Below are 13979 nucleotides of genomic sequence, written 5' to 3' on the forward strand. Positions count from 1 at the left end.
TTTAAATTTTTTCCAAGATAGGGTTTCTCTGTGTACCCCTGGCTGTCCTGGAACTCACTCTGTAGACCAGGCTGGCCTCGATCTCAGAAATCCACCTGCCTCTGCCTCCCAAGTGCTGGGATTAAAGGCATGCACTACCACTGCCTGGCTGAGAAATCTCTTTTTAACAACAACCTACTTAGGGACTGGCTCAGGGTGCTGAATGCCTGTTGTGAAAACATGACCTGGGTCTGAGTTCAAATCCTCAGCACCTAAGTATAGAACTGGGCTCAGGACCCCATTCCAGTAACCTCAGCAAGGGTTTGGGGGAGGGCACAGTTATCCTCGGGGCAGAAACATTGAGCTCCAACTTTGGTGACAGACCTTATCTAAAAGTACAAGGGGGAAAGCAGTTAAAGAGAAGATGTCCCATGTCAACTTCTGACTTTCTGCATGCATGTGTGCACACACATATCACACACACACACTCACTCACACCATTTACAACAGTGCTTATTGGTTTTTATTCCTTGTCCAATCTCTGACTCAGGTATTAACTTTGAAGATTCAGTGTTTAGAAGCCCAGATTATGCCCATTGGGTCTTACTTTACTGAAGGTGATTTTACTTGTCTCAAGAGTGAGTCCCATTGGGAGGCAGAGGCAGGTGGATTTCTGAGTTCGAGGCCAGCCTGATCTACAAAGTGAGTTCCAGGATAGCCAGGGCTACACAGAGAAACNAGCCAGGGCTACACAGAGAAACCCTGTCTCAAAAAACCAAAAAAAAAAAAAAAAAAAAAAAGACTGAGTCCCAGCTGACAAAGTAGGTAAGGATTTTCCCTACAGAAATTGTGACATTCTTTTTTTCTCATCAGCTTGTGTCATTGTTCAGCTAGTTGAACCTTCCCAGCACTGCAGGTGCCAGGGTACCTCCCAGGCCCCTTTAACATGATCATTGGAGGCTGTTCTGGAGGATCATTTAATATTGGTTCTTTAAGAGCAGGCATATTGATATCACGTAGGCACCATGCAAGATCACTGGATCTCTTTCAGCTTTAAAGTCCATGGAGCAAACAAATACTGTGTGCGATTTGAATGTTTCCAGGTGGCCTTGGACTTCCATTACTCAGGTCAGCCAAGTCACTCAGGACCTTTCCTAGCCATTCCCCTAGCCCTTCCTCGGGGCTAGGGTACCTTTACAGGTAGCCAGCTTGACAAGTTTCATTCTTTCCTAATGATTAAGCTATTGAGGAGTAAGAGATCACAGAAGGATCAGCAGCATTTGAAACAAGCTCTGATGGGAGACCTGGCTTTGTTCCCAATCAGCTGCTTGACCTTATTTGCATGTCACCCTTACACACATTTCCTAACTTCTTCCAGACCTTTTACTCTTCTGTATGGTGGTGTGATCTCTAATCTGCAGGACTGTGTGTGGTAATCAATGTGGCCCTGGTCCTAGAGTCAATCACATTGTTCTTCCCATCGGTGGTGGTCTCAATAAGAATCGTTCCCAGAGGCTCATAGATTTGCATGTCACACTATTTGAAAGGATCAGGAGGTGTTGCCTTGTTGGAGCGGGTGTCTGCTTGCTGGAGAAAGTGTGTCTCTAGACATTGGCTTTGATCTCCTAGCAGTGGATCACGATGTAGAACTCTCAGCTACTTCTCCAGCCCCATGTCTGCCTGAGTACTGCCATTCTCCCACCATGATGAAAATGGACTAAACCTCTAAAACTGTAAGCCAGCCCCAACGAAAATTCTTTCTTTTATAAGCATTGCCATGGTCATGGTATCTTTTCCCAGCATTAAAATACAAAGACAACAGCCTATTCTGTCAGAACATCACAGGTAACTAAATAGCAAAGTTTGTTCTCTCATCACAGTAAAATGTGCCTAAATGTCTGTTCACCGCTGCCACCAAAGCTGGTGTCAAACGATTCAGAATGAAATAACAAGAGTTTAAAAAATCATTCCATGTGAAAGGAGAGTTTCAAGCAGGGCCATGAAGGGCCTTTAAAGACACATTTCATTGAAACAGAGTTGAGATCTACGTACATGTAGAAAAGTCAACCAATGACTGGTACTGTGGCCAATTCCATATGCAAATACATGCACTGTAGAGTCCCCATGAAGAGAAGCTAATGGTCCACTTTTGGTTCTATGTGGTGAGTTAAAAAAAAATCCCAGGCAGTGGTAAACCTAAAAAATGCTATTTGGGCTCTGGAATGCATTTTATATGTAATTTTTTTTCTTGGCAGGAGACTTACCTTTCTAATTATGTTCCCTTTAGGCTATTATTAAAATCAGTCTGCATTTCCTAAGCATAGGCCACTGACAGCCAGAGGAAGGCAGTCCATAAGCGACTGAGTAAGTAAGGTCTACCTGAGGTTAAGTGCTAGAAAATACAATACCAATCAATCATAGAGTTGATGTGTGGGGCTATGTGCACAGACAAATGTTCTTCTAGTACTATCATACAAGAAACAAGAATAAAGAACAATATGGCAAAGTTCTTGCAAAAGGCCTTTCCAGAGATCTGAGTACAAGGTCATGTAATCTTTCTGGAGTCCTCTACAATCAGCCTTTATCTGCTGAGATTGATGCATTATTCTTTCTATTACTCTTCTGCATTTGTCCTAATTTTCTGTTAATTTGTTAAGAAATTCCAAAAATAGGGCCAGGTGTGTAGTTCAGTTGCAGAACACTTTAACATGTACAAACTCCTGGACTCCTTTGACATCACTTGAACAAAGAGATGCAGAGGAAGGTGGATGAGAAAGACAATAGTTATCAGGAACAGTGCTATGCATCTGTGGCCTCAGCTACGTGGGAGGCTGAAGCAGGAGGGTCACTTAACCCAAGGAGCTAAGGGCTATCCTGGGCAAAATAGCAAGATACCATCTTAAGAAAAAGAAATGTCAAAAGTATACTGCACTGTATATTCTAATTCCACACATGAATATTTGTGCTGAAAAATAAATTTCTGTAGGTTTTACTAATAAATGCTGAACTCAGAAGTGTCTTCAAACACTGATCCATAAACATTCCATTTTACACACACACACACACACACACACACGATTTTGTATATGATTCCTTATCCATAGAACAGGTAACTTCTTACAATAAACAGAATCCATTTACATATTTTCATAATACTCTTATCTCTAGCTTTTGTGGTGGCTGATAATGCTGAGGGCATCAGGATCTTGCAAAAGCATCAAGAAAGAGTACTTTGTATGAGGAAATCACAAATACATTCCAGGTCAAAGGAGCTTCTTTGACCCATTCCCTAACATTAGTAGTAGTATTGCATTCTTCCCAATAGTCTTGGTGAGTATTGTCTCAAATGGTAATAACAAGGCTGAATCTTAAAACAAATGTGGTGCACTTGAGTTGTACCCCATAATACTAGATGGTCCTTCTTTCTGTTTAATAATGGCTTCTTGAAAAACTTTGCTGAGATAATTCAAGGCCATGTGCACTAAATATCAAATTATGGCACTAGTGAGAAGTCATGGCCTCAGCGTTGGTGTCTACAGTTACTCAGATCCATTGTCATTAGCCCTTCACTCTCAATATATTTCAGCTAACCTAACTAGGAGAATAAAATGTGACACTCTGATGTGCACCACATGTGCACCATCCTTCAATTTATGGGGTGCTGGAGATGGAAACTAGGGCTGTCTCAAGTGTGCTAGCCAAGCATCCTACCAACTGAGGTCCTTCTCTGGCTCTCTTCAACTCGCGTTTTAAGTATATAGAAGGTTTTAGAAGAATTATGAGTTAAAAAGTATAGAAATTCAATCTACAAGGTTATCATAGAATGTACTTCATTTTTCCCCAGTAAGTTCTGAGTTGGACGGATTCTGAGTGCTTTTTTTCTAATGTTTCCAGGGGGCAAGATATGATTTTCTATTTTCCAATGAGATCTATCTCACAGACGCAGCCATTCCTCTAGAACAGTGCTGCTCAACCTTCCTAATGCTGTGACCCTTTAATACAGTTCCTCACGTTGTGGTGACCCCCCCCCCAGCCATAAAATTATTTTTGTTGCTTCTTTATAACTATAACTTTGCTACTGATTATGAATTGTAAATATGATAATGCAGGATATCTGATACGTAACCCTGAGAAAGGGTCCCTCTGACCCCCAAAGTGGCGGTGACCCATGGGTTGAGAACAGATACTGTCATTAACTTACCAAACTCTCTCACTATGTAAATAAACATATTCTTTCAACACAAAACGGGAAGTACAACTATGTATGGCACCATCTACTTATTTTATTGTTGGTTCTATTATCACAAGTGACAATTTATATTTCATGTAAATCCTTTGGTTTTTAAATAGTCTTAAAGGGGTAAATCAGTTCTTTGCACGTCTTTCACTTTTATCCAAATACTAGGTGCTCACTCCTTTACCAATACACAAGTTGAATTATGAACCTTTTTCTGTTTTGCCTTACATATTCCCCTTCCCTGGCAATCTCTTCTCTGATGTTTGTCTTCAATGCAGAGTATGTGAAGTGTTTGAAAGCAAAGTACCTCATAAATAACTTGCTAAAACTCAGACCCTTCACATGCAGCTAACTTTGGGGAAGTCAGGGCCCACGCCTAAGGCTTTTTATTCTGCCTCCTGCTCTAAACTCTAAAGGCTTTCAAATATTCAACTTGCCTTTCTTCTCTATTGGGGGGAGGGGTAGTGTGTGTGTGTGGGGGGGAGAGGGTAAGCCTGCCAGCTGGTGAGATGCCAAAAGTTGTCCAGTCAGACCTGAATGGAAAAATCTATGATTTGTTTATTTCATAGTTCAAGTTCAAAAGCAAAAGACAATTTAAATAATAAAAGGGCAACAGAGGGAAAAAAATTGCAAAGAAAGAAAACAAATCAGTGAGCGTCCAGAGAAACCTTCAAGAATATTTAATTCGGAAAATGTTATTAGTTTGGAGGACTTGACTGAAAGAAAACAGCTGGGCAGAGTTCAAGGTTTTAAATTAAAAACAATCTAACAAGGTCTACAGGGACAACTCTTTGAGCCATATTTTGGAGACCAGATTCGTTTCTACCAAGTAAAAGTAATAGCAGTCTAAGCTAAAAAGGAAATTCCTCACAACTGAGGTACTTTCTAACTATCAGCACATTTTCCAAGTTCTCACAAGGCAGCCCAGCTATTTACAATCTAGTTTCCCTCTTATATAAATGGAGTTATGTTTTCTGTGATTTGCTTTAAGAAAAAAAAAAAACAACAAACACTTATACACATCAGCCGGAATATGCCTATTTTATTAACATCGTGCTTTAATAAATAACTGGCTACTTCTAATAAAATTAAGCCTCTGTTTACAACAGCCCCCAATATTTTATTTTGACCATTCTTCAGAATTTGGTGTAAAAAGTTGAGTGAAATGTAGACCCTGAGCTATCAAGTAATTGTGTTTCGATATAAAAATAGAGATTTCCTCTTACAGCTGAAGATTGAATAGTAACATGAAACCGCCTCTTTGTGGGCTTTCAGTTCAGTAGAATTCTGGGATCTAAATGACTTTTAGAGCAGGAAGAGACTTGCATGGTTGTAGTCTTTCTGAAGACCTGAGTACTCATTTTGAAATGATCTACTATGTTTTCCAGATTTTCTGACTGGTTATTTGTACACAAGGAAAGGGCTTCCAAGGGGACAAGGCAGTGGACAGTCTTTGGCCTGGGACAACTTCGCCACTCCATCCATGTGGCTAAGAGTCAATGAGAAGATGTGCTCTTCCCAGTTTTACCTATTCTCATCTCTCCCACAAAAGATAAGATGCCAGAGCTCAGCACTCAGCTCTCTTCCCTGTGGGCTCCTTGCCTGGGATATGTAGCAAATGGATGCAGACCACTCTAAGTCCTTCATTTAACTGATCAAAAGGAGCAGGCAAAAAAAAAAAAAGTAGATAACCTTACACTATTTTAAAAACTGGAATCTAAAACAAACAAACATACCCCCCCCAAAAAAACCCTGCAAATATGTACACACAAGACAAAAACTGCTCAAAAGAGTGTTAACAGCTATTCACGGAGCCCAGACAGCTCCCTTTTATGGCACTCTGCCCAGAGTGGTCAGTAGGTCAGAAATCTGCATCACTCTAACACAGGAGAACAAATGAGATTGCTGGTCACTTGCTACTGCCATCGGGATAAAAAAACAGAAAGTGTCAGCACTAAAACAAAAAATTGATACACTGTGACTTCCTAACTTATCTGGTGTTTAATAAATACCCTCAAGCCTACGTGTCCATGGGCTAAGTGGGACATCCTGAGTGCCGCTCTTCTTTCAAGGGAGACTACAGCAAGAATCTTTACTTTGCTGGATGGGGTCCACTTTAAGTTTGGGTGGGTTCAAGAAATCAAGTTACATGTGATTCAACTCAATAAAAAAAAATGGGTGATCTGCAGTCTCTTCCAACCTCCAACTATGAATGAAGTCTCATTCTGTTCTTGTCCTGGTGTTTGAACACAGTCTGGCAATTGGCTCAGAACCCTGCTTGTGCCTTCACATTCTGTCCTAACTTAATATAAATGAAAGAAAGAAAGAAAGAAAGAAAGAAAGAAAGAAAGAAAGAAAGAAAGAAAGAAAGAAAGAAAAGAACAAAAAGGGAAGAAAGGGAAGAAAGGAAAGGAAGGAAGGAAGGAAGGAAGAAAGAAAGAAAGAAAGAAAGAAAGAAAGAAAGAAAGAAAGAAAGAAAGAAAGAAAGAAAGAAAGAAAACCCAAAGTCAACTCCACTTCTCTCCCAATAAGGCAGCTAAAATAACAGGGATAAATGGAAATTTTCCAGCTTGTTTGGGCTTTTTCTTTTAATAAGATAACATGATAAATAAACCTGCTTCTGTACAGCTATTTAATATTTCAGAAATACGTACATGTTACATGCCAAGAAAGGACCCTGGTTTTCTTGTGAGAAACAAGGTGAGACCATAATTGGAAAAGAAAAACCCCACAAATAAAATCAGAGAAGCCAACAAAGAAAACAAGATCACCAATGCACAACTAACTACAGTTCTGTACCTACACTGCTAGCCACGCAGAACACGAGTCTCAAAGGAGGGGGGAGATGAGGGAGGGAACAAACTTAAAGGCAGGAGGCCCCGCTGTCCCCTCAAACTGAATGAAAAAAACAAAGTCAACATTGCTTAAACCAGTGGCCACACAGTAAAAACTGTACATTGTTGTCCATTCATTTAAAAAGCAAAGTCACTAGGATGGTAAAAAAAAAAAAAAAAAAAAGTGAGAACTTGGTGCCTTTGAACTTTCTGATGACGAACACTTTTACTCAGAGTTTGACAATTATCTCCACTCTCCCTGCACAGCGAGGAACAGGATGCAGAGAGCAGCGAGGAGGTAGGGCTTTGCCTCTGCATGGGCACCACCAGCACTGTCAGCTTTCTCGTTGGCGCTCTTCCCAGAATGGTCAGTGGCGTTGTACTCGAACTCCGAAGGGCACTGCTGATATTCACATCCGCTTCCACTTCCCTCTCCACTACTCTCATCACCTACATTGGAAAGAGAACAGGAAGTCCATCGCACATATTCTCACCAAGTCAGAGAACACCACCCCCCCCCCTGCACTTGAAAGTCACCAATGCTTACTGATGTCAAAGAAGTCCACGTCATTTCCATTGTAAGCATTCTTCATTTTACTGGTCATAACCCGAAGGGCCATGATCTGACGAAGGATCAGTATGTCTGGCTTGCTGGTGTCAACCTGGACTTCTGGGTTGTTGCCCTGGTTGGCCAATCCATTTCCTGTCACTGCAAACAGGTACCTGAAATGAAGAAATGGTCCTGTTGACACAATCACTTAGCTTGAAGACTTTGCTCAGTTTTAGAATCTCCACTGAGCATGGTGGAACAGAAGTTCTTCCATTTACAATCAACTATAATTACTCAGTATCCTGGGAAGGTGTACTTTCTGTGATCTGCCTGTGATCTTTTTGAAAATGATTCCCTTTTTTGTGGCAATTATTCTGTCAAAGAAAAACACTCTCTCAATAGGTGCTTATCTCACAGAGTGTGCCAGGATGGACACATAGAATCAAGAAAGAGAATGTGACCTTTTGAGTAATGGTGCTATATAAAGCCAGACCCCTGATACAAGGGCCACAGGCACTAAATATTTTTTAATAGCCCTTAATAGTAGAATATAACTACTGCCAGGCTTAGTCCTTTGTAAGTATCTGGGTGCCTTTTTAAACACCTAAATGGGAAGCTCATGCCTAAGGTTATCAAGAAACCTTCTGTCATCACTACCTACTGGAAGCTGCTTCCCTTGGGTACCAGCTGAGAGAGCCATGTTGGAAGGCCAGCCAGGCATCTGGATGGGAGAGGATGCTACTTCCCTGGGGGGTGGGGAGGGCTGACCTGCTTTTGCCTTTGCCATTCCAGCAGTCATCCTCATTTTCATTTCCTGCTGCCATCCTCTCATCATTGCAAACGGTGCTTGGGAGAGAGGACCAGAACTTCTTAGCTTGTTTCAGTTTCTCCTTGACATCAGTAACCTAAGGGAAAGAAAGAAGAAAAAGGTCTGTCCATGTATGAATGTGAAACTACCATGTATGATCCCAGCAGACAGGAGGCTAAGGCAGGAGGAGGGTTTCAAGTTTGAGGTCAGCGTTGACTGATCTACAGTGAGTTCCAAATCAGCCTGGGACACAAAGCAAAAGCCCATTCCATTTTGTCAGATGTATAGCCAGTGACAAGCTGCCTATGATTCTGTAAATAACCCCTCACCCTTGCTTCTTTAATTAATCCTATTAAACTCATTGACACATACATACACATCAAATACGAGTAGAAAGGGGACTAACTTGGAAGACAACAAAAAAGGATAACAGGGATACATATCATCAAAACACATTATATACATATTTAAACCATACAATGGGGCTAGAGAGATGATTCCGTGCTTAAGAGTTCTTAGTGCTCTTGCGGAGGATCTGGGTTTATCCCTAGTACCCACTTGATAGCTCACAACAACTGTCTGTAAGTTCAGTTTCAGAGGATCTGATGCCCTTTTGTGCCTTTTAACTGACCCTTACACAGGTCATACACACACACATACATGCAAGCAAAACACTTATATATATGAAATAATAATAAAAACCACAAGCAGGCAAATAACGTTGCTAACATATAGCCATCTCAAACAACCAAGCCAAATCCAAACTACTTATAGATATACCTTTTTGATCATTTCTAAGTATCTGTGGATTATATGCAACTCGCTGTTTCAAGAATGGGCTGAAGAAAAATATACAGGTTTTACGCTTAGAAATAAATAATCTCTCAAAGGAATTAATAGCTCAAATGCAAACTTTAAAGGAGCTACCTGGATCCGTTCTCTACCTCCTCATGTAATTGCCATCTGAGGTGCACCCAGCCCTATACTCTGCAAACACAATCTTTCACTCCAGGATTTTACAGTCTGAACCAAGCATCCACATCACACAGGAAAACTTTACTGACATTATTTGTCCTCCTTTCACATCAGCGTCCTGTCAGGCTTCCTGCTCTATGGTCCTTACTACTACTATACTAGTATTCCCAGGTTACCACAGCATGCTGCCATATATGTAATCTTGTTCATTTGTGGTGTGTCACTTCACTGATGGCCACAAGTCACTTTTAGACTTTGGGGGAACCTAGCATTTTCTCGCAAGTACCAGATTCCTTAAAGAAAACAAGCTGTTATTTGTTTTCCTGCCATCTGTGCATTTGGGGATTGTGAGTTGGTATTTAAAAGTATCTATTTTCCTATCATAATATTATCTCCTTTCACCTTATACCACGTGGCTCTCTGCCCTCAAATCACTTTAACTTTAAAATCTAATACACTAAAATATATCACTAAAGTTTTTGAAATATTTAAAATACAATAAAGATGGACTGAATCAAGATTGCTTTTCAGTATGAGGACATTTACTTGGAAAAGGTGATTAGGAAACCGTAGCCAATGGTAAAGATATCTTTTTTTACCCAGAGGTCGTTGTTCATTTGCTTTCTATGTACAAGGTGAATGGTGATCACGTCTGGACATTTTGTGTATAGCACAAATAATGCAAATAGTATGGGGATGGCTTAAATTGACATTATTGTTTTTTTTTTTTTTTTTTTTTTTTTTTTTTTTGGTTTTTCGAGACAGGGTTTCTCTGTATAGCCCTGGCTGTCCTGGAACTCACTTTGTAGACNGAGACAGGGTTTCTCTGTATAGCCCTGGCTGTCCTGGAACTCACTTTGTAGACCAGGCTGGCCTCGAACTCAGAAATCTGCCTGCCTCTGCCTCCCAATTGCTGGGATTAAAGGCGTGCGCCACCACGCCCAGCGACATTATTGGTTTTATTGGCCAAAAAAGTAAATCCATGCATGACCATAAGAAGTTAAAAAAAAAAAAAAAAAGAAGTTAATGTTATCCTATGAAATCAATTCAGGGTTTTAAGTTGTTTAGTCCTAGGCTATTTTGGAACCTATTGAACAGCTTAGACTCTCCCTTTGTTGAGGTCTTTTGATACCAAGGCCCTGTCTTATTATTGCTCTGAGCTTCCCCTGGGGCATAACCTAATGGCAGGTATATAACAGATGCTAAGTAAACACACAGTGACATTAAAGGGAAGTCGGGAGATGAAACGTGTTACAGCCCATTTCCTTGATGATACAAGAACTTTCTGAGACAGAAAACGAGGTACATTCACTGCCACCCACACATAACTACATTAAAAAGCTGGAATATAAAAGACTCAAGACTCATGCGTCCATGCTTTCCAAGGAAAAGTTCATTTTGAAGCAAATGTTTGCAGTTCCTTGCCATTAAACACACCCATCCCTGCTAAAGAGCTCACCAGTCGGTCCAAACTAGTGCCAGCTGCCGTGGTTGGGCGTTGCTCTGGATGATAAGGTCTGAATCGAGCACTGAAGGCACTTTCAGAGATGGATCGAGAAATTCGTCCAGCTGGGAGAGGCTTCGGAGGTCCACAGCCTTGGAAAACCTGCATTGGAAGTGAGTGAGTTTTTATTAGGGACTTTACAGGACAAGACAGTGGGCATCTCTAGCCATCCTGCCCAGCCTTCAATACCTTCTGAGACACTTGAACACTATTATCCTGCATGTTCATGATAGCATCAGAAATCTTCACATCGATGGGATCCATAACGGACTCAATGTTGAAAGGACCCTCCAGCCTCTCTGCCACCATCAGCATAGCATCTAACAAGGTTTGGAGAAAAACACAGACAGCATATCATTAGTACAGATCTGAGTATCAGTCTTGGTTATTTCACAGCCTTTTCTTTCTGGAGAGAAAAAGAAAACAGACTTTTTTTCAATTTATTCGTATTTTCTAGTCATTTCCATGAGTTCAAATTGTATCTATACATTATGCATCAGTAGTATACTAAAGTGTGAAAGGGCCAGATGAATTTTCTGTTCTGTGGTAATTCAATCAGGAATCATCTATCATTGAGATTGTTCAGTCCTTGAAGTGTGTCAGCTAGCATTCAGCTGCCAATGAAGCTGGGGGCAGAGTACCAGGCCTGTTCTCCCAGACACTTCCCTGGGATCTTTTCCTTTCAGGTTCCATTTACGAGACTTGAAAACATAAATCAGTTACAATCCTGGCACACCAATTCTTTTCTTTCATTTCATTTAGACATTTCAGATCCCTGTGTGCACAGTTGGATAATAGAAATGAAAGTGTTCAGGGGATTCTAAAGACTTCAAATAATGAAACTTTGAGGCTTGCAATTTGGGGGCTAAGATAAGCTCATTTGCCAATGTGAGAGCCTCAACTGATTTAGTAGTAAAACACACGCCTTTTTGTAGTCCGGTGAAACCATGAGACAACATGCACTGCACAAACATTGTCCATTTGTGGTGTGTCACTTCACTGATACCTGCAAGTGGCTTTTAGACTTTGGAGGAACCTGGCATTTTCTAGCAAGTACTGGATTCCTTAAAGAAAACAAGCTGTTATTTGTTTTCCTGCCATCTGTGCATTTGGGGATTGTGAGTTGGTATTTTTACCTGATACTTGCACAAAAGTAGAACACTTGGAAATGAAAATCCATCCCCACACCCAAGGAGAAAAGGACGCATAATTATTAAACAGTAAACTAAAAAATATTTTTACTATTATTATTTTTTAAGTTTTATTTATTTATTTTATGTATATGAGTGTCCCATCTGCTTGTATACCTGCATACCAGAAGAGGGCATCGGATCCCATGACAGATGGTTGTGAGCCACCATGTGGTTGCTGGGAATTGAACTCAGGTCCTCTGGAAGAACAGCTAGTGTTCTTATCTGCTGAGCCATCTCTCCAGCTTCCTTTTTATTATTATTAATTTTTGTGTGTGTGTGTGTGTGTGTGTGTGTGTGTTGTCTGTCTGTCTGTGGATATATATACAAATGAAGAGTGGGTGCCTATGGAGCCACAGTTGTCTGATCCCCTGGACCTGGACTTAGAGGCGATAGTGAGGCACCTGATGGACCTCTGGAAGAGCAATTAAGTGCTCTTAAAAGCTGAGCCCAACTGGTAACTTAAATGGGGTTTTCTCTTTTACACTTTCAATGCCAATGAATGACAAGCAAAAGGAGTTAGATCCCCATTGTCTACTCCTCTAGGCACTTCAATGTCAAGACCCAGAAAGAAGTATTCTTTTCCGGAAGGCTGGGTGTCCCTCTAGGCTGCTACCCCAGCTGAGCCTCTACCTAATTTTCTAGTGGGGGGGAAGCTTTAACTATCAAAATGTAAACGAAATCGAAGTTGGTTATCGACCTTTTGTCTTCAGCCTACCACAAATGCTACACAACATTTTAAAGTGTGAGGTCATTTCTCTAAACTACAATTCCAAAGTCACCAACCATGAACAGATTTCTGTGAAGTGCAGTATCTTAAAGTAACAGCAAATGAAGTTTCAGACTGCATTGTGGTAAGCACCAATAAAGTGGTGCCTCTAACCTTTAAGGAAAGGCTGACAGCATGAATATGCCATTGTACTAGAGGAGAGAGGAAAAATGCTTTGGATGTGCTAGCAGCGAAAGGCGACTTATGCAAACAAGTGGAGCACAACGTAAATATGTTCATCGCTGTCAAAGTGTCAGGACCGCCACATACAGAAAGCACATTCCTTCGCAAGCCAAGAAATATTGCTGGCTCCAAATAAAAATATTATGAATAGATAATAAACATCTAAAATCAGAGGCTTAAATGGGGGGGTGTATTTTGTACCTACTTATTCGCCTCGTGGTGAGGAAAGGCCAGATTGATCGCTAATGTGCTTGTTAAAGACTGAATGGAAACATAAACCCTAATTCTTCTGGCTGTTTGGTGTCTTTGTAAACTCAGAGCTGCTGGCCATAGACAAGGACCTGGGAATGGAGAGGGAAACCAGGCCTTTGTTGGGGCCGGTACCATGGTGTTGTGTGTTGCCCAGCTGAAGAATGCCAGTGAAGATGTATTCTGCCGGTGGCTCACAGCCCACAGTGAAAGCTGCCTCTAACCCTGCAGGAAGTTATGTCTGGCCATCTATTGACCAGTAGCTGCCACCAATCCCCCGCCCCCTAAAAATTACCAAGAAGAATCTAAAGATGGCTGCTCTGGTGTTTTATTTTCTTTCTGGTTGATAGAGGAAACAATTTTCATATGCATGTGATATTATACTTGCTACTGTCTCCTGCCAAGAACTGGCTAGTGTCCTTGTCAGCAATTCCAATACTAAAGTCCCATTGGCAGCAAACAACATATGACACTAATAGGGTTGGCTCTGAGTCAAATGAGTGTTAACGGAGGCACAGTATGTGACAGACAAGTTGAACCTAAGAATAATTTATGATTCTCTGAAAACAAACTTCTTTTGGGGTAATCAAAGGGCCAGCATTTGGTTTACTCTGTAAATTGAAGGCTTTGTATCTGCCTGCTACAAAGGCAAGTTTTCAAAGGTGTTTCCTATATTTGGACCCATCCTGTTGAAGACTGGC

At 41.0% G+C, this 13979-nt stretch overlaps 1 protein-coding gene across 2 annotated transcripts in view; it reads right to left on the reverse strand.

Moving 5' to 3' along the window:
- Positions 1-6650: 6650 nt before the first annotated feature.
- The window catches only part of Gpc4 (glypican 4), a 112844-nt gene continuing 105515 nt past the window's right edge, over positions 6651-13979 (reverse strand). Inside the window, exons 5-9 of one of the 2 annotated variants that reach the window (XM_029473193.1) lie at positions 11077-11207; positions 10843-10989; positions 8369-8505; positions 7598-7773; positions 6651-7500 (exon numbers count right to left, since the gene is read on the reverse strand). In XM_029473193.1, the coding sequence (XP_029329053.1) occupies positions 7295-7500; positions 7598-7773; positions 8369-8505; positions 10843-10989; positions 11077-11207 (797 nt within the window). In that variant the 3' untranslated portion in view covers positions 6651-7294. The remainder of the gene's footprint in view (positions 7501-7597; positions 7774-8368; positions 8506-10842; positions 10990-11076; positions 11208-13979) is intronic. The other variant, XM_021153828.2, reaches the window with a different exon arrangement.

The sequence above is a fragment of the Mus caroli genome, chromosome X (assembly GCF_900094665.2).
Source record: "Mus caroli chromosome X, CAROLI_EIJ_v1.1, whole genome shotgun sequence".
NCBI lineage: Eukaryota > Metazoa > Chordata > Mammalia > Rodentia > Muridae > Mus > Mus caroli.